Source organism: Hypomesus nipponensis, chromosome 13 (assembly GCF_054491055.1).
Source record: "Hypomesus nipponensis isolate SF chromosome 13, ASM5449105v1, whole genome shotgun sequence".
Lineage (NCBI taxonomy): Eukaryota > Metazoa > Chordata > Actinopteri > Osmeriformes > Osmeridae > Hypomesus > Hypomesus nipponensis.
This window is the reverse complement of record NC_140373.1, coordinates 13,299,462-13,320,850: the sequence shown is the minus strand read 5'-3', so window position 1 is coordinate 13,320,850 and position 21,389 is coordinate 13,299,462. Positions and strand designations below refer to the sequence as shown.

Sequence of the window (21,389 nt, the reverse complement as noted above, 5' to 3'; positions counted from 1 at the left end):
TTAAGAACAGTTCAGACAACAGATTGTATGAAAGAAAGATGAGTGCCCTTCTAAAGGAAGATTCTAGCTATAACACAGAAATAACCGAACATTTTGTCTTTGAAGGAATGTGGTTTCCTAAAATGCATTGATAATAAAGCATGAATGGTAAAGGATGGTTGAATATTGTGTGGTTTAGTCTTGAAATATTTCTTAGAAAAAGATAGTACCCTTTGGAAAAAGTACCATGCAGTGCTTGTCAAGATACTATCAAGACCCTAAATAGTGAAATTAATTTCCTTAGTTACGTAGCATATAAAGATTAAAATATATGTCTGTGTTTAAATGTCCCCATGATAACATCATTATGGTTAGGGCAGACATTGCAAATATATTTAATCAATTGGGGGATGGAATGTAATCGACTTTGTAAGGCTGGGTGTCATCCTGCCCTCACCTCTCATATGCTAAAATCTGGAGTTGCTGGACGGGGTCTCTACTTGATGGCTCTCACACCACATTGTGTAACTTACTGTACATTGCTAGTCATATGTCGATAAGTAAGGGTCAAGAAGGGGTCTGATTGGTTGTTCTTGTGTAAAAAAGGGAATTGTCAAGCATTATTCTGTGGATCATTGATCTCCTGAGACCTTCTCCTCATCTCTGGTTTACAATAATCATTGTAGTGTAGGTAAGAGTCACCTTAATTTTGTAACATGTTTGCCTTGTAATTGATTTCATTCATTTGCAATGTTATTACGGTAAATGTTTATTTCATTTGACCTTACTTAGACCATTCTTGCTCTGATTTAACCCATAGTTAAAGTAACTATAATTCCATTGGTATTGGTATAATTTGGTTCGTGCTAATACACTGTTCAGTTTCCCATCTTCCTTTAAACCATAGGGGAATTTGTTTTGGTTGTTTGGCCAATATTTAATCCCCTACAACTTAATTGTTAAATTAAGGAATTTACAACAACTTTACTGAATGTAGCAGACAAAAAGAAGTAGAGACAAAAGCATCTTACACAATTATTGCACAACTGTAAACAACCGATTCTGAAATCTAATAGGACAATGAAAGAATACAGTTAAGCTGAATCCAACTCCGAAATTCCATTGTTGTCTAACAGCAATACAGCAAGTTTAGACAAAACATACTGGTATTTAATAGCAGTCAAAATCTCTCAGGATAAGTAACAACGTCGAGACAAACTCGTCACAGGCCTGGCTCCAGAATGACATAACTGGGTAGTATTTGAATCAATGGTAGCAACACAAAACGAGTCTACTGGGAGAACAGGGGTACTACTGTTCAAATGTACAAAAATGTACATATCATACACATTAGCAGCTGTCACTTTGAATACAAAATTTAAACAAGAGAATGCATGAATAGATTCCATACATGGCCTGTATAAAATCACCACTAACACACAGAACTTTACAGGATGAACACTATTCGACTATAAAATATTCTAATAGATTTCATAAGGTACTTGCATAATTAGAATCAGCAACATTTTTAGAACATGTTGTGAAACAATGAGCATAGTCCAACCGAGCCATCAAATCTCAGCGCCAGATAAACAACAGTTTAATGCAAATTACTATTAAAAGGGTACTGTTTGCCTAGTTATTTTATAAGATACACACTGTTATATAAGACACACACACAGTGGGTATGCAGATTTCTGCATGCCTGTCTGAAATCTGGCCGAATCCACAAGGATTATTTAGCACACAAAAGCACGTTAACATTAAAGAAAATTCCTAGCAAAAGCCCAAGATGCACTCAGTGAAACCAGAACAATAAGCTAAACACTAGTAAGCGCAAACAGATACTGTTCCCAGACAAGGAAATTAAGGCCATACCTTACCGTATTGCATGTACTACATAGGCACCAACATTACCCGTTCCCAGTAGTTCTGGGCCTATACTTGCTCCATGATCAGTAATCCGATTGGTCAAATCTTCACATCCAGACGCCACAGATGTCTAAATCCAAAGGTGTTACATTGTGTCCTTCTGTAACCGCACCTTGCTGTCCACTTCCCTTTAATATCCTCTTGTAAATCTAAATTCTTCCTGAGTACCTTGGTTCATAATACAGGGTAGTCTCTACCTAGCCCAGATGCTCTGAATGTGCTCAAGCCAACCTGCTTGTAATTTAATGGCATAACTACTATGGTTCTAAAGCAGGTGTTGGCTGGAGCAGATCAATGACCTGAGGCTGTCTTCTCCTCAGAGAGAGGTGGACTGCTTCATACTATGGAAGCTGACCCGAGACGGGGATGTAGGAATGGACATAGCTCGAGTCATCCTGGCACGGATAGAATGCTGCTCCTGCCAACGGTGCCAACGCTTCCGGACTGCTGACCGCACCTAGGATCAATCATCCAACAATTCTATTTACCAATAATCCCGTATAAACAAGTGTGAAAATCCGTCTGAAATTCAAATGATTAGATCTGACTTTTTTTCTCCTCTTCTCTTGAGGAGAGAACCCTCTCTTACCAACTAGGCTTGGTGGGGGTGCCATTTTGTGGGGTCTGTATTCATTATTGATGAATTATTCATATTATTCATATGTTGTCACTCAATTTGCAGTAAATATGGTTTGCCTCCTAAAGCCACCTCAAAGGATTTACTACATCAGTGCAACTGTGTTCAGTGAAATATTGTCAGATAGCTTACACAGGTTGTTGACTAAAATTGCCTGTATAACATTCCTGAGTCAGAAATTGGCTGAAACCTTGTCCTCATGCCACAGAACCAATCCAAAACCTATAGCTCATTTTGAAGTAGAACGAAGTAGAAGACCATAAAGTATTAAATAATCTTATGACCCACACTTAAGGGCACGTCACAAGCCTTAGGATTCCTGCCAGCATCCCTTTCTAAATTCTTAGTAACTCTGAATGTATATGTCTTAATCTGAGGTATAGCACAGATACATATAAGGTCTCATTGCTGAGGAACATAAAATGGAGGATCAATAGATGTTGTGAATCTTCTTACCTCACTGTTTAGGAAGCAGTAAAACACAGACACAAAAAAGCCCTGCAAGAGAAGCAGAGGGAGACAGCGATGGGGCCATAAAATGTAGGCCATTCAACACCATTTACTACTGAGAAAACAAACCTGTCTTATTTACCCAGTTACTTTCAATCTTACAGGTTCCTGAGAATAACTTTTTCTGTGGTTTGTTCATTACCTCTACTAGCTATTCATTTATTTACACCCAGAGGAAAACACAAGCTACACTTTTTGCTTATATTTAGATCAAAACAGCCATTCTTGGTGACTTGCTGGTATTCTATTGTTGGAGTGCACCACAGAGATTATGTGCATTGAAAGTTTGGGTGTGGGACCTACCTGAAAGGACTCTAAAAATGAGTTGAAATATATGAACACAATCTGGGATATTTCATCTTCTCCCGGGTTGACAAAGAATAACATGTACGTTATTCCCAATAGAGGTAGAAGCACCAGAGTTGCCTTCACAGCTTTTCTGCAAAAAGGATTGCAATAACAAGATTGAAGATTTGAACCATTATTTCTGTCTAGAAATTGAACTGTATTTCACACTTTAAGTTCCACTTTATTTACCATATTGTAAATAACCATCTTGTACAGTAAATTATTTAATTTGAAAATGTTTACTTCAGTAGTCAGTATAGCTGAGAGGTCAAACCTTTTTTTAAGTTACAACTAGTGCAGTGCCCTTAGGTTGCATTGCTAATGCAGTGCCCAATCTCACAAGAGCCATGGCTCCATCGCTTAGTGTACTTCAACATGGCGTCAAAAGCTTGTAGATATTTATATTTATTTGATGCAAACCACTCATCAAATCCATAGTGTCACACTTGACACTGTGCGTCCTTGGGTCCTGAGCAATTCACCAGCCACTTTTCAACACAGTGCCCGATTATCAAAATACTCCTGCCACAGACACACAAGCGCACACACACACACACACACACACAAACACACACAGGTTCCTGTCTTTATAGTTAGATGTGTTACACATGGGCGTCAAACCTATTACTCTACCTGTATTGCATGGTCTCAGACGTGGTGGATGCTCGTAGTTTGGTCATGAGGATCCTTACTATGTTGAAGAGGAAAATGAAATTGATCTGCAGAAGAATCATAGATAATGTTGTGAGATTATATGAAATAGACAGTGTAACAACATTATTAACAGGGCTGTGAGGCATGTTCTTTGCCTGACAGATTGTTGCAGACGCAATCTGCAACAACAATCCGAACAAATTAATGCAATTTGCTTAGAATGATCAAAAACAAGCATCCTATATTTGTGAGGGTAGGTGTAAAATTGGTATCCCACTGACATGAAGATAAATAGGATTGCATTCTATCCAAATGTGAATACATTTTTGGATTTGGTCTATTCTTAGTTGTTTGTCATAGTCTTTTTCCCATCACAATTTGAAGTAGGCTACTTTGGTCCAATATAACATGAGGGGATACTGTGTGTTTTCCTCATCCTTAATCACACAGTGGGCTTTATTTGTGTCTCCATAATACCTACCTTCTTTCAACCAAACAAACTAGTTGTAGTAGCCTGACCTAAATGAACCCCTATTTCTAATGTCAGAGTAACTATTTCTGAATTCTCACCACTAATACAAGGATCATCGGGCCTTGGTAGATGTAGTCTGTGTACACCCCGGATCGCTTACCAAACCAGCACCTGAGATTTGAAAGAACAGTAGAATGTTCACAAAAGTGTCCTTCCACATCTTTATACTAGCCTTTCAGTTTTACATTTTGTATGCTTTAGGTGCTCAATCAATGTTTGCCCTAATTGAACCTCAGTAACAAAATAGTGAATAGAATGTATACTCTGTATAATACTCTGTAGAAAGTATAATGATGTCAACATTTGTACATTAGTAAAACATTCCCTTGATGTCACACGTTGACCTTAAATGTATAATAGAGTTCTCTTTGGCAAAATGTTCAGTTTAGTTGATTATACCACACACGTCACCCGCTTCAAGGTCGTAAGAGACCACAAAATATAAACTTAACTGTTAAATCCTAGAAGGGATGTGTAATTAATGGCCCTGTTTAATGTAAATGTGATAATGTTAGGTTATTAATGAACATTCATCTCTTTAATAGCATAAAGTATGTCCTTCAATACTGGGAATCTGGAACTCTTATAAAACTACAGGAGGTGAACAAAATGCATATTGATGAAATCACTATCTTCATCAAAAACCTTACTTCTCATTGTCGTAATACAGCTTCCCAATGGCCCATGCGACAATAATTGGGAAAGGGATACCTGCAACAAAAAATGCATAATAAATACCTTCCACATTTGAAGTGTCTGAATAAAAGCATAGCACATTAGGGATTTTCACGCTGAAATATCAAACAGTTATTATGATCTGCCTTTCCCTTTTTCATGGACTGTACTATGTCTGCCAAGATCTGTCAAACCAATTGCCACTACAGGGGTTTGATCTGTTGAGGCAAGATCTGTCGCCTTAAACAGTCTTTCACAAACATATAAAAAGCTGAACATCGGTTGACGATAATGTGCTGTGATATTCTGTTGTCTTCCATTGTAAGGGTAAATCAAGAAAGTAAAACTGCCATTTTTAGGGGCCAGATGATATTTACAGATACCAAAAAATCCTTGACATCTGTTCACCCCCATATTTTCTGCACTTCAGTCCAGTGGTAAACTTTTACTGTGGTAAACAAATGTACCTTGTTGTATATGTATATATATATATAATAGCTATAATGGTTACAAAATATTATTGTGTCAGCATAAGTGGGAGAATTCAGAATACATTTATTGACTGGTTAATAAAATGAAAACATGTTACTGGTCACAATGTTTTATCAATAACAATATATTTTTAATTACAAAACATGAAATGTTTCATTGCTTACACCAGCCGATGCATATGAACATCCACTTTCGTAGCTTGTCCGTGGAGTAAGTTAGCACGATAGCTGTGTGGAGGTAGCAGCCCTCGCCAAACATCCAGAAGAAGTTGGTTGAATGGAAGTAATTAAAAGAGGCTGTGACAAGGCGGCACCAAATCTAGAAAAACAGACAAATTTAATGATTAATCAAGAAATTAACAGTGATACATGTTGTTCTTTTAAGATATAGTCAGTCTGTATTGTGGTCAATGTTATACTAAGAGGGTCCGAAGTTTTGCAGCTACTTAAATGGTTGTTAGGTTCCATGTTAGTCTTTCCTGTGCCATAACCAATGTGACTTTTCCCAGTGAAGCAGAGATGTCTATAAGACCATTTTATAGAGTTCAAGATCCAAATACTTACTACGTTGCTTTCGTGCACCTCAGGGTTCATGGTCATTTGGACGACAAACCAGGTGGCATTCCTCAGAATAAAGGCTGATACTAGGTTCCAATGGATGATGTTTCTGAGGCATCGTATGCTCCTGTCAAACAGATTGTGACATTAAATATACTGTCTTAAAAAATAAGCATTTTATCACATTTGCTGTGCATCAAATTTTTGTCATGGGAAAGCAGCTTATCAAACAAATATAAGAATTTGCGTTGGTTGTGTATAATGCTGTAACTACCTGTAGTAATTCAATTGTACTTTCACTTAATCCTAACCCACACTAAACAATACATTTATGCACTACAGATATAAACATGGGAAAGCTGCCAAAACAAGAACTGCACATTCGAGAACCAGATGAGAGCCAGGCAAGACTCTGTTTTGTAATTTTTATTTGTGCCATTTACACGTGTTATGTTGGACCTATCATGAAATAGATTCAGAATCTTGTCAGTTGTGTACAATTCTATATATGCATGAATGTAATGCATTCACTTTGCAGATACTTTTATCCCAAGTGACGTACAGGGAGAATTTGAACCTGCAACCTCTTGATCTGCTGTATAATGTCTTATATAATAACTACAGTTGCCTCCTCTCACCTACAGTTCTGGGAACAATTGTGAGACCAATGCACCTTTATCTTTCTTTTTTTCCTTCTTAAAGTCTGTCTTAACTTTTTTTAAATGAAAGAAAAAGGTGCATTGGTCTCTAAATTGTTTCCATAGCTGTATAGGTGAATATGAACCTTCCCTTTGTTATGTTAAACTGCTGTAGATGAATTAGCCATAGCTGTATTTCCCTCCATACTTACTCCACACCGTGTTTAGAATTTTTGCCCAGGTACGGTACTTGTTTTTCAAATATTGCCCACTAATTGCCCTTTTTTGGTACAACCAAATACTCGGACCATATAAAGCATTGAACCTAAAACAGAGACACAGACATGTAAGAGTCATCTGCTGGCTACCTAAACCTGGCATTTGGAGCTTAGCAACCTCATTTGATTATTACCCGGTAACTCTTGAACCGAGAATGTGACTCCATGATCCACTGGAGTGTGATTTATTGGTCAGCGTGCATCAATATTAAATAGGTATCACTTGCAGTGTCTTTGTGGTGACTGCATAGGCACGCATAATTTAGGACTTTCCAAAGGCATCATATTTGTCTCTATTTAGAAACAAAAAAAGGTTTAGTGTTACTTATTAGTGGAACTTGCCTCGGCGCAGACACAAACATGAGAACTATAAAGGGCCATGTGAACAGAGCATTCACTGATAGAACCTCACAAAGGGTACACAAGTGCCTGCAGACATCTTAGTTAACAACTAAAGGAAGCAGAAGGATCCTAAAACCAGTAGTACCCAATATAACCAGAGGCTCCATGCTCCCACAGAATACAAGGGCTCCACTGAGTCGGCAATGTAAAGCCTGCTGCTTCCATGCCAGGAGGCCAGCCAGCCACCTCTCAAACACCCATATTCATTACCGTACAGGGTATGACCTCACTCCCTCTGGCAGAGAGCCAGCAGCTGTGTTGCATCAGTAGTGTTGATTAAGGATGCTAAACGCATCTTGAGCCCAGTCTTTGTCCCCTACCTCATATTACACTTCCCTCACGGTTCCTCTCTTGATGAATTGCCAACAACAAATTAAATTAAAATGAATTCCCGCCAAAAACAACATTAATATACATTTTTCTTTGCTTCATTCTGTCCCTTATCCTTGGAACATCCGTTTCTGTAACAATGCTTACACAAATGTGGTATTTCAAAAGCACTTAAAGCTGACAGCTCAGTTATCATTCAAAAATGATCTATCCATCTCTCTCTATCCCCCCATCCAAAGCTGCTGACGTCCACAAATACAAATATTAAATAGACACAAAAATGACATAAGTCTTTTCACAGTTTGAGTGCCATCTTGTGTGTACTCCTGGGCATCCATATTGAAGCGGGTGTTGTCAAAAGTGTGAAAAAGTTTTTGCCTACTTAGTGCTGTGTATTTGCTTTTTCGAAAACCCATTTCACCCCCTGCTGTCCCACCACAAGACTGGTTCGGTTTCTAGAGCTTTATAGACAGTGCTATTATTGTAATGGCCACGTTTGTGGGAAAATGTGTCCCAGTTTGCGGGTTTTTAAACCTCAACATGTGTGGCTTGGAGATACGGGATGTTGTACTGACAGAATAGTTTTGAACAAGGAGAAAAGGCACTTTGAAGAACGAGTCGGTTATATACTGATGCCTTTTCATCCCATCAAGGGTGAATTTCGTTTTAGTAACGGATAGATATTGAAGGAACACAGACTCTGGTCTTACCTCAAACACAGGAAGAGGAAAAAGGCCACAAGAAGAGCCACCAGCGAGATACAGTGGCCCAGGAAGTTGATGATCACAGCTATTTGGTAGTGCATCTTGCCTTTTTTCTAGATAAATCCAAAAAGAGGAGAAAGTGAATAAAACACAAGACTTCTATTGTATTTCAGTTTTGTTGATATCTGTGTCACGCCTCAAGTCACAAACGACACATCGGCTCTAAGAAAATAATTGAAATCCTTTCTAGTCTATTTCAGATCTTACCCTGTACACAATATAAAGCCTACTTTCAGCATTTGAATCCAATTCATGTCTGGATGGGGTTTAACATATTCTTGTTCAGTGACACACTAACATGTACACACATGCACGCACCACCCCAACCATACACATCTTTTTAGTATCTAATTGGTGATGCTTGCAGCATCAGCAGTAAAATGCGGAAACGATCCTTAAGACAAGCAAAACAGAGAGTGACGAAAATCTATTTCTTTGACTCAGTCATTCATGGTGATTGGATTTTCCCCCATGCTTCCGACAGTAATCTGTCACATAAGTGGATTTATGTGACCCAGTGGCTATGCTCAGATTAAACGTGGGCACCATTAATTCAGCCACTACGGGGAACTAATCTATCCCAGTCGTTGTAACTTGTGCTCCAGTTTTCCAGAACTGCAACTATTTTGGTTTCTGTTGTACAAAGCTGGAGGCGCTTGACAACAACATTTGTCTTTCTTTTACACTCATGGGGTTTGGGTGTGCATGCATCTTCACATGTGCATGCATCTTCATGTGTAGAGTGTATATTGTCATCATTATAAGATCCATGTGTCCTCGTTTCTTGTGCTGCATATTGCAACTTGATGTTTGCTGAGCTTTAATAATAGGCATGATTTTGCTCTGGGGAGACTTCCTGATGATAAAGGATAACATACAAGATTGGCCTACCCAAGCCTGAAGCCATACAAAGTGTGTGGGCAGGTTGACTCGAAAATCTAGCTCAAGACTCTAGCCAAATGCTAATTGTGGACTACCAAGAAAATACAACTTAAGCTGGAATCTGCAATTCCATCCATCAAAATGGTATATTTTATGTACTACGTTGTCCTTGAAAGTGAGTGAAATGTAGATCACCTTGCTTTTGTAATGTATATAATGAGAGGAATGCAGACACGGACCATCTACACCATTTCGCTACCCACGACAAAGGTATTCTGTCCAATAGTGCATTATTATAGAAACTTCAATCTGATGATACAAAACACTACCAAAGATAGCTCTAGAGATGTGATTGGTTACAATGCAGAGATTACTTTAAGACCTCTTCAACAGTACATTCTTTAGTAGCAGTACTGGGATTTTTCAGAAATAGTAGGGGTATCTACAGAAAGAATATGGTGAGAATAAAAGTATATTGAGAAATTAAGAGAGTGAGAGAGAGGTTCCCAATCCCCATAATTACAACTAAACATTTTCTGTACAACAGCAGAAAAGACAAACTGTTTTTCCTATCGTTTGACATGAAAAACTAGGTTTCAGTCTGTACATGCAGTGTATGATGCAAATCATAAAAATAGATTTTAACAATAACAATGGCCCCTTTGAGGCTTGCACATCTAATAGGGGTCTCAAGTGGTCTTGCTTTCAGCAAACACCAACAACAATAAAGTGTGCAAGAGAACTCGAATTGTCTTGCTGTCAGCAAAAACAGGATAACACATGCAAGTGCGCACCAGTGCAAAATAATCTGATTAAATTGTCAAACTCTTTCCGGGGACATGTACAGTATGTTGTGTGTAGCTGGGAAGTGTACTGTCAATCTGTCAGGCCAACTCTTACCTCTTCATGTAGTATGGCCTTGCACATGGAATAATTCCCTTTCAAAGCCCATGTCCCATTGGCTTGGCATTTTCTGTACACATTGTCTGTGGAGAGAAAAGGAGTGAGAGAAAGGGGTCATGAAATGTGTGATGACCATTTTGTAACAGCCTTGGTAATATGGAAAATTGGTTCTGCATGACTTGGCCAATATAAGTACATTAGCCTATGTAACAGCCTGACAACCATGTATCTTTGTTTCTTCTCAAACAGTAAATTAAGAATGAAGTAGTGGGGTAATTTCTGGGATTGTTTTCCATGCCAGAAAATGCAATGACGATGGTTCGTTTACAGCTAAAGGCTTACATTGGTGTCCCAGGTCAGGTTATGATGTTGAAGCACCACTCTTGCCTCAGACCTAAATTTGTCCTGGAGCTGTTATGAGTCTGGTTATTTACCAGGCATTATGTGGATGACATACAGATTTGTCTGTCGGTATCTTTGTTGGCAGGCATTTAGTTTCATTGTTTGAGAAGAATGGACACAAAAAGCCTGTAATCTTTGCTTTGTGGCAACATGTGTTATTCCTGAATGGGTGTTAGAAACGGTAACAGCCTTAAGCCAGGTGTTTAATCTTCCTAGAAAAAAAACACAGGCCCTGGGAAAAACTGTTCCTGTCAGGTTCAAGGAAAAGCTCACAGAATACTGGCATAGCTCCAGGGATTAAATGGTTCCCCTGATTTTCCCATCCCTTTTTTCCATTCTAATTCCCCACAACAATGTACAGTAGATAAGCCAAAGACTGTCCATACAGTATGGAATACAGACAACAAGGATTATCTTAGGTTGCATAGTGTCTGGTTCAAGAGAGTTTGTCTATAAATACCACAAAGGCAACATGGGACAAAAGCATGACAAATCAGTTAATTGTACCCAAGTGGATTACAGCTCCCAAACGCACTTGATTGATCACATCTTCAACATCTTTAACATTAATGATTGCAGTTCATGTAAACAACACTCTTAATGGGTCAATTTGCAGTTGTGTCCTAGATGGAGAAAATCTCAATTGGATGTGTTCCAAACTACCTACCAAAATGATCAAGAGCTGAATAAGAACTTTAAATATTTTTGCACCCAAAATTGTTAATTACAACTATTTATACAATAAAAAAAAACAATATACTCTATAGCTCACTGACCAATGTATTGGGTACAGCTCTTCATCTGCTCTTCAATGAAAATATCTATTCAGCCAATCATGTAGCAATAACTGGGGACACGGTCAAGACGATCTGCATCACGATGGGGAAGAAAGTGACCGTGAATCTGGCACGGTTGTTGGTGCTGGACAAGCTAGTTTTAGTATTTCAGAAACTGCTAATCTACTGGAATTTTTACGCACAACCATCTCTAGGGTTTAGAGAGAATGGTTTGAAAAAGAGAATCTCTAATGAAAAGCAGTTTTCTGAGAAAAAAAAGCCTTGATCAGAGGAGAAAGGTCAGATTGGTTTAAGCTGACAGAAAGGTACCAGTAACTTAAATAACCAAACATAACACCTAAGGTATGCAGAAGAGTATCTCTGAAAGCACAGCACGTCAAACCTTGAAGATGGGCTACAGAAGATGACCACACCGGGTGCCACTACTGTCGGCTAAGAACAGGAAACTTAGGCTATAATTCGCATGGGCTCACCAAAATTGGACAATAGAAAACTGACAGAAAAAAACATTGCCTGGTCTGATGAGTTTTAGATTTCTGAGACATCCAGATGGAGGGTCAGAATTTGGCGTAAAAAGGAAAGTGGGAATCCATCTTGTCTTGTATCAACGGTTCAGCCTGGTGGTACAATGTGGGGTATATTTTCTTGGCACACTTTGGACTCCATATTACCAAATGAGCATCATTTACAACCCACAGCCAACCAGAGAATTGAGAGAAAGAGAGAGAGATGAGACAAGACTTTATTAAACCTTGTGGGGAAGGTTGGGTGTTTTAGCAGCAGAAAGAAAGATAGATGTAATACAGTGACAAATACAAATCAATTTAAATCAATTTATTTATCAAAGTAATAAACGCATAAACAAAATCAACATATAAGCAGATGAACAACATATAAACATAGCAACAAAATTAAACATATAGCAGTAGCAACAGTAAGCAACAAGACAGCAACAATATCGCTGGCATTAAAGGGGGGCCAGGGGGTGGGGAAGGGGTCTCAGACTATACAGCCTGATGGCTGTTGACACTAAAGAACTTTTGAAACACGTCGTCTTGCACATGGGTACGAGCCTGTGGCTGAAGGCTCTGCATCTGCCACAGCTCATCACAGATTATTATTGGCTAAATAACCGAAACTATGGCCCCTTGATCCAATGGAAGTGGGGTAAACTGTAAAGTATATTCATATTAACCAAATATGCTGGAATTGCAGTTATTTGACTCAAGGGGTTAAATTAGAGCAAGAATGGTCAAAGTAAAGTCAAATTAAATGAATATATAATAATATTGCAAATGAATTAAATCAATTACAAGGCAATCATGACACAAAATGAAGGTTTAAAATCGTACCTTCTCTACTATGATTATTATTTTTTGTGATTATTATTGAGAGAGAGTAAGAGGAGAGCAAGGATAAGTAGATAAATAAACAGGAGCTGAGGACAAAAACCTCTGCAGAAGAAGAATCTAGAAAACAATTACCACATTACCTTTAAGACCCTACTATTTTCTGTATGAACAGCCAATCAGACCACATCTTGCCCCTTGTATATCAAAATATGAATACCAATGCAACAGTAAATCACAAACTGGTGTAAAAGGTAGGATTGGAAACTGATCCTGACTGAGAACATTCGGAACACGGAAAGGCAAAGAACATGGCGACAAGAGATTTTAGTTTTTTCAATAAAAAAGCAGTTCTTTAAAGTCATCCACCATCGTTTCATGGCTCTTTTTAATTATTTTGAATAGGATCAGGCACCGTTCAGGCACCAGAACCGTTTTAAAACTATCAATTCGGCACCAGTATCATAAAAACCCAAACAATACCCAACCCTAGTGAAAGGTGTGAGAACTCTCATGCAAAAGCAAATCCTCTTTAGCATGAGAGGTGATCTGACAGGATATCTCCCAGCCTGCAGAGGGGATGGGAGGTGTTGCCCAGGATCACCTTGAGTTTGTCTCTCATTGTCCAATCCATCACTGCCTCCAGACTGTCCAGTTTTAGACCAACAACAGAGCTGGCCTTCCTCATCAGCTTGTTGAATCTGTTGGTCTCTTCATACCATGTCCACCCCTTTATTACCACAGCAACCCATCTTCGATGGTTACTTCCATTCTGATAACGATCCATCACAAAGGTCAAATCATCTCAAACTGGTTTCGGGAACATGGCAATGAGTTCACTGTACTGAAATGACCTCGACAGTCACCAGATCTCAATCCAATAGATCCCCTTTGGAATGTGGTGGAAAGGGGAGATTTGCATCATGTATCTGCAGCTGACTAATCTGCAGCACCTGTGTGAGGCTGTCATGTCAATTTGGACTAAAATCTCGTAGGAATGTTTCCAGCACCTTGTCGAATCTATGCCACAAATAAGTTAGTCAGTTCTGGAGCCAAAATAGGGTCCAACCAGCTACTAGCAAGCAGCACCAAAGTGGCCAGGGTACTGTCAGTACTGTAGTATTTTGCTAATACAAATGCTCTTCCAGTATAGGTTAGGGCAACAAAAAGGGAAATGTTTCAGTTAAAGAAACATTTTGAACATAAAAGTTGAAATTAAACCAAGATCTTTTTTTGCACTTTTGAGGTTCTTGCTGTTTAATTGTAACTTCTATCTGTCTAACTACATACTTTTATTGTTTTTCCCTTTGGGACTTATTTGTTTTTCACAATATATGCTTCATGTTTATTTGGTTTTCACAATATATGCTTCAACCCGCAATGTTCCGGGCTATCTTGTTGTTATGAACAGTGACCTATGCACTTTTGTAAAACTCTCTCTTGGAAGTCGCTTTGGATAAAAGTGTCTGCTAAATGCATAAATGTAAAGTAATGATTGTCTTAATTTTATTATCTGATAGTCTTGCCTGCAGTTGGAAACATCTACAGTTGGCAACATTCTTTGCTTGTGCTGTAGTAGTGTATCCATGTAGTCCAACCAGGGTGATTTCAGCATGACATCCTACATTGACAGACATTGTACTGTACTGTCGTATTAATCCAATTACAATTGTGTCCGTTATTAGCAACATATGGATTAAAAGGCTTGAAAAACAAGATTTGTGCCTGTTGGGAGAAACAAGAATAATCTACTTTCGATTTCCGCTTAGGGCCTATGAGAACCGCTTGCATGTGTTTGCTCACAATCCTATCTCCTTTTTGTTCTCTCACCCTCATGCTCACAGATACACCATGCGAGACAAGGAAGAGAGATGAACACAAAGTGTTTGTACATACAGTATATGCAACCAGCAAGTGACCCACAAACTGATCCGCTCTCATTTAGTAAAAGAGATCTCTTGGGTTGAGGTGTCATGGAGGGGTCAGAAAGCTCAACCGTTCACAACCCGGCATACTCTGAGCTCCCCTCCCCTCCGCTCCCACCCACCACTGCCAGACAGGACAGGAATCCCTCCATAGTACAGTGAAAGGAGGTCTCTATCACACACATACACAAATTTGCTCACGCACCCCTCTGGGAACCACCAAGAGTAAGGGCCAGCCTGGCACACACAGGCTTCAGTAGGGTACAGTGGAGGAGGGGTAGGAGGACAAAAGCAGTTATGCCAGGCTGAGTCACGACACCAAACGAAGGAGGGTGCGCATTGCCAGGGGGCACCTGTCACGTAACATCTGCTGATTGAATGTTCCGGACAATGCCCCCTAGATGTCTATCATTTTGTAGAGCACTTGTCTGACAGTGTGTTGAAGTCAATCAGAAATACTCAATCAAAAATAGTTCAAATTCACTTTATCATCCCCCAACTCTCAACTGACATGGACAGTTGAGGGACTGGCAGGACAGGGATTAAACATAATTAACTGTATGGATACAGTACATTTGTTTGGTCCTCTAAACCATGATACAAGTCTTTTTTCAAGGACATTGGTGTGAGACACTGTGAAAACTCTTTGTCAATTTCACCAGGCTGAATTGTGTGTCAGCACAAACGTGGGGGCAAAAGCTTGTGGACAAAGTGAAAGCTGCATTTAGTAGCCCTCCTAGGCCTGTGGTGTTATGACAAATGTTCTTTCCCCCCTTCCACCCCCCATGTCCTAGTCAAAGCAGTCTACAACTGAGCCGGACAAGGTGAAACTTACTGGTGGTGTTGTATCTGACCCCGTAGAATATCTCGGGGCAGGGTCGTGACACCATCTGTCCAGCGTTACTCCTGGGCCAGCAGGTGCCGATGCCGTCGATGGAGGTGTCACAGTACAAGTCCGTGCCTGGGTATGCATATGATGGTGAGTCTGCGTCTTAACATAGTTGACATGCCGCTCTACTTAAAGCACTACTTATAGGGACTAGGTGACATTCAATTTCTCCTTCAGACATCTTTTTGTCTGAAAGAATGCTGGTGGGGCTGCTGACGGCTACAGTATGGCAGACTGGAACAGCCACAAGCAACATTTGGCCTAAATCATATTTGCATGCTGTACGATAGTGATATAAACTACTGTGTGGACCTGTCTAAAATCATCATCAACTTTTAATCTGGAAACAGATCAATAACATATTGCTGAGGGGTGGAATCCATAAGGCGTTTGTGCAAATATCGCATTCTGTAAACTCCCTACTCAACTGACCTGTGAAATTGTTGGAGATTTGACTCTGATTCCAGGATGCCAGAGAATGCACTGCAATCAAGAGAAAACGATGGGATCAAAAGCTTCAATACCTATATCGTTTCAGTAAGGGCATACAAATCCCATTGCATCCTTCTCTTCTATAAAGGGCAAACAGGAAAGGGTAAAAGATAAAATGTGGCGACAGATTATCCCTGTAAGCAATAAGAAGGCAATGAAAGAGAATATGATTCAAGACAGGCCTGTGGGCCCTGTTATTATTGTTATAATGACTCAACTAGACCAACATCCTCGGAGGTAGGATTTAGCTGCCCAGCAAAATGTAATTATGTCTGCAGCACCAATAATGACTTTGTATTACATTGCAATTATAATAAATCTGGTTGCATCCCCATTCTCCCTGTTCATACTTTAAGGTGTTGAAACACTGATGCAGAGTATTATTTAAATAATTATAATTAAAGTAGACCTATGTATCAGTAGGTGTAAACATCAGGGTAATATGTGATAGAAATTTGAAATTGTGTGTCAGTTCATTCAAAAGTCCCCCTAAATCAGTCTTTGGTCAAAACGTTGTCAATATCCCCTGCTTTGTGATACAAATGCTGACTTGAAGGAGAGTGGCTATAGAGCCAAGGACATTGGTGTCAGAAGGGGGATGCCCCTGTGGGAAAAGGAGTCAAGGGTCTTCATTGAGAACATAATAGTGAAGCTTGAGGACACTGTTAAGTGTTTCTCCTATTGGCCGAGGTGAGGGGGTGGGGCTGTGTAATGGGATACTCTTTATCCCATATATGCTGATAAAGAGATATCTCTCGCTATCGCTATACTATCACATAGGGGTGTACCAATATATCGTGGAACAATATATCGTAATACAAAAATGTTGCAATATGTATCATAGAGTTTTGGCAATATGTTTACAACATAACGTCCGTTTGATCCTATTGGTTGAGTTACCAGCGCGCAACCTACTCTGCACCTGCATCATGCCTGCGTTCCTCGCATTCACAGAAATCGCTTGAACTGAGTTCACAACATTTTATGAACAACAAAGAATTATTGAAAATGTTTAACGTTATGGAAATAAATCTGTTAATTGAATTTCACTTTCATTTAAAATGTTTTTCAAAATATTGTGATACGTATTGGATCGTGCACCCATTATCGAGATACGTATTGTATCGTGAGCTGAGTGTATTGTTACACCCCTACTATCACATTGCTTCTCCAGTCCAACCAAAACAAAATCTGTCAAAAAAGGAATCCTATGTCATTACAACATTCCCTAAAATAGATTAATTCAATGTTTTGTTGATGTGTAAACAAACAGAAAAGGGCATACATTCATGGTTGTTTTCCATTCGTGGTTGTTTGTTTCTAGTTCAGGTGTTTTCTTACTCCCTTTTCCAGTGTATTATGGTTACTGGGCAGTGTGTCTGGATTCTGACCTTTAGCAGCTTTAGTGGGGGTTTGCACAGATGCCATTATCTGTATCTGATGAACTGTATCTCTTGAACATCTGTTCATGTGGAGTAGACAAGGTTACCTAGTATGCATATGTGTAACCAAGTGGACTTTATAAAACTCACTCTTACGCACTATGATAATGCCACTTTAGTCACAAAATACCACTCCATTCCTTTTGGCAGCAGTTTAGGGTATTGCCCTCACAACTAAATTGTTAGCTTTTGTAGTGGCATAGCTAAAGTGGTTTTCATGACGGGTGGTCAGTTGCAGGTGTGAGGCAGAGGACCCAAGATCTGTGACAGTGTTGCCGTGACTTGGATACACGGTTGCGCTCAGCTCAACCAGCTGAAGTCACGGTGGTGTGTGGGACTAAGTTTAAGGGGCTGGTGTGACTAAGTTGGTAGTGACTTTTGCTAAATGGAGCTAAACTAATCACGGTAAAGTGAAATGCAAAGGTAATGCAAAAAGATTTATTGTGTGATGATAACTTGGGGATCAAACTTCGTAATGGTAAACAAAAGTATTTTGGGCAGTTAAACTCTCTGGGGCAGATCCCTACATAGCTATAGGCAGCTATTACACTGTTAAGACTAATAGGTACTGATGTGTAAACAGACATACAATACAAAAAGCCTCGAGAAACTGCAGTATATCCAGAAACGTGCTGCTAGGATCCTGATGAGGGTGCGCAAGCATGACCACATCCTCAGGTCACTCCACTTGCTTCCTGTCTCATTTAGGATTGAGTACAAGGTCTCCCTCCTCACCCATCAGTGTATTCACGGGAATTACCCCCCCCCCTTACCTCAAAGAACTTCTCACCCCACAAACCTCCACACGGACCCTCCGCTGCAAAACACCTCCTGAAACCTCCAAGGACTAAGCTTCGTACTATGGGAGTTCGGGCCTTCTGCTCAGCCACTCCCAGTTTGTGGAATGCTCTCCCTGATCACCTGAGGACACCGCAGACTGTGGGTGCTTTTAAACATGTGCTAAAAACCCACCTTTTCAACAGAGCCTTTGGCTGATTCTTAACCTCTTTTACCTGTCCTATTTCTTTTTTTGTTATACATGTTTATTTGCGCCCTTTCTTGTTTTTAACCTGTGGCACTTACTAAAGTGCATTACAAATACAATTATTATTATTAAATCACAGTTTCTAAACACGTGGCTTTTCCCATATATTTCTGTTGTTGTTTGTGTTTATTGGTGTATAAGCTTGGTCATAATTAACAGCACATTTCGTTTTGCTCCTCTTATTCTGTCTGGTGCACATTTCTGCATTGGTAAGTTGCTATGGTTGTAGCCGACCATTAGACTTAACATAACATACTGGGAAATGGGGTTCTAAGATTAAGTCGTCATTCGCCCTAACATCCTGTTGAGTAAGGAATAATCAAGTTTCAGTCATCAATTTACGCCTTCATCTACTGAAGGTCCACTTCTTTAAATGTGAAGAAGGGGTACACTGCTTGAGGCTGTACGTGTATAAACAATGTATTCATTCAATTTGGCATCTAATTTTACACTTATAGTTTTGCACTCTGGCAATTAAATCGCCTTGGCCTACAAAATTAGTCAGGCTTGCTTACATGTTATGTTTCCTGGTGGCATGAGCAGAACTTCACAAGTCAATTCCGCAGAAGTCCATGGTAGGAGAACGCTTATCAGGGTAGAAACCTGAGAACAGAGAAAGTGTGTTTTAACTAGACTTTTCCATGTTACACAGGATGCTTGTATTTTGGCCAGGTTTCATGCTTCCTCATATCAATATTGAAATCATTTTTGACCATGGCTGGAGCAGGACAACATAGCCATTTTGGCAGACAACCCATGTCTGTTACTTTCACTTGATGGAGAAGTAAAAATACAAAAACGTTAAGGACTGTATGCTTGCTTCATTGAACATGGCAAATGCTTTTAAACTGTGTGACCTCTAAATGCCTTTTCTGCCTTGTCTCTACATCTCTATTCTTGTAGTCTACTGTGGATTTAAACAAGAGAAGAACAACTGTAAGTAATGAAACAGTAAAGTAGGCCAACACAACTATGGAGCAATACAAAAAAGTAATTTTAAATCAAATCATTGTGTTCTTTTATCAAACACAGGCTTTAAATGGGACCTGCCATAGGAAAATACTCAAATGGGTCATGTTTTTTTAGAAAAATATGATTGAATGTACATTGTTGTTCCAGTACATTTGAGGACTTTTTACATGGATGCTGCTGCCTGTCTAAAAATTGGAATAGCCAACAGTTGTAGGTCATATTTGATGTTTTCTGCAGTTGCTGCTATTACACACCATTCTGTAAATATCTTCTTGTGGTACCTACGAAACAGGCATCTTCTGTCTGTTGTATTTGAGATATTGTTCTAGCACTTTCTTGTAAACCCCTGTGTTGCTATTGCTGCACTGTCCAATCATCATAATGAAGTTGAGATGATGTTATTGTTGAACTGGGTCTGGTCAAAGTACAGACAGTTCCTTGCACTAACCATAAATATTGTAAGAATTATGCACATTTGGTCCTTGATAATCTGCTGTATCTTCCTCTTTGGATGGAAGAATCTGCTAAATAAGTAACATCTAAATGTAAAATGTAAAAAGCTAGTTGTAACATATCCTTTCTCCAGTATGTTTTTTTATTTATTAAAAATGCAATTTAAACACGGTTTAGTTACACTTTCATCTGTCATAGTAATAACAGAATACTATAAAATCCCATATAGATTCAAGTAGACTTGTATTACTTAGAAATGATAAAGGTGTTGCCCAATTGAAAGTAAATACATGAGTTATTCTCTCCTTGTACAGTGTCTCAAAGTCTCTTTCAACAAACCAGTTTGATGCTTGTTGTTTATATACATTTCATTCATGCGTTTTCCAGGTATCCGTAAAGAGTATCTTCGCAACTCCCTTCCAGGAAATTACAGATTCGCAGACATGTTGTAGGCTAAACACAATGCTCTTACTGGAAATTGCAATTCTATTTACGGTTAAAGTATTTTCAGAGTGCTTATGGACATCGACAGGCATGTAGTGTTTGTTGCGCCTATGGGAGTGTTGTTAGTGCCCTGGTCTTAAATTCAAACAATGGGAGCAAGCTGTAAATAGAAAGCGCATGAAGGAGAATTTGCCTACTCGGACCTAGATTCTTGCCTGTTACAAATGTGGTATACCACATTTGCCTACTGCCATTTACTAGTTCTGGGCGATAACGTGTAATCATAACCTCATGAGATTGCATTAATGCCAATTTACACAACTAAATCACATCCCCTCTGTCAAACCTTACTGTCACCTCCGCTCACTCAAAGAATAAAACAGCATAAATTTAAGTTTTAGATAAACTACTGCCTATATAAATGAGATCTGCCCAGGTCAGAAAAACGTTTAAAAACAAAAAAGAGGCTATTGACTGTGTAGAAACATACAATAAATTGCTTGGTTAATGTGTACTTTGTGTCTAACACTAGTTATTTAATTAATATTTTCACAATTTTTCAATTCAGCATATTACGAAATTACTGCGCACAAGGCTGCACTCACCTGCACTAGAAAGATGCATAACCGATGCATTTCCGCGGGTAAGTCTCGCTCGTCTTTGCAA

At 39.2% G+C, this 21,389-nt stretch overlaps 1 protein-coding gene across 1 annotated transcript; it reads right to left on the bottom strand.

Moving 5' to 3' along the window:
- Nucleotides 1-1,293: 1,293 nt before the first annotated feature.
- Nucleotides 1,294-21,358, bottom strand: LOC146260326 (corticotropin-releasing factor receptor 1-like). The gene is made up of 14 exons (XM_084669759.1): nt 21,329-21,358; nt 19,370-19,457; nt 16,308-16,358; nt 15,822-15,947; nt 10,511-10,596; nt 8,675-8,781; nt 6,323-6,443; nt 5,924-6,077; nt 5,243-5,303; nt 4,631-4,703; nt 4,040-4,125; nt 3,362-3,497; nt 3,005-3,046; nt 1,294-2,368 (listed from the first exon to the last, which is right to left on the bottom strand). The coding sequence occupies exons 1-14, from the start codon at nt 21,356-21,358 to the stop codon at nt 2,228-2,230; spliced, it is 1,302 nt and encodes a 433-aa protein (XP_084525885.1). The 3' UTR covers nt 1,294-2,227.
- Between the last annotated feature and the right edge of the window lie 31 nt (nt 21,359-21,389).

Coding starts and splice junctions, on each gene's coding strand:
- LOC146260326 (XM_084669759.1), bottom strand. CDS start 21,358: ATGCATCGGTTATGCATCTTTCTAGTGCAG. Junction 19,458..21,328: donor TATGCATCTTTCTAGTGCAG/GTGAGTGCAGCC, acceptor CTCTGTTCTCAG/GTTTCTACCCTGATAAGCGT. Junction 6,444..8,674: donor TTCCTCTTCCTGTGTTTGAG/GTAAGACCAGAG, acceptor TCTGTTTGACAG/GAGCATACGATGCCTCAGAA.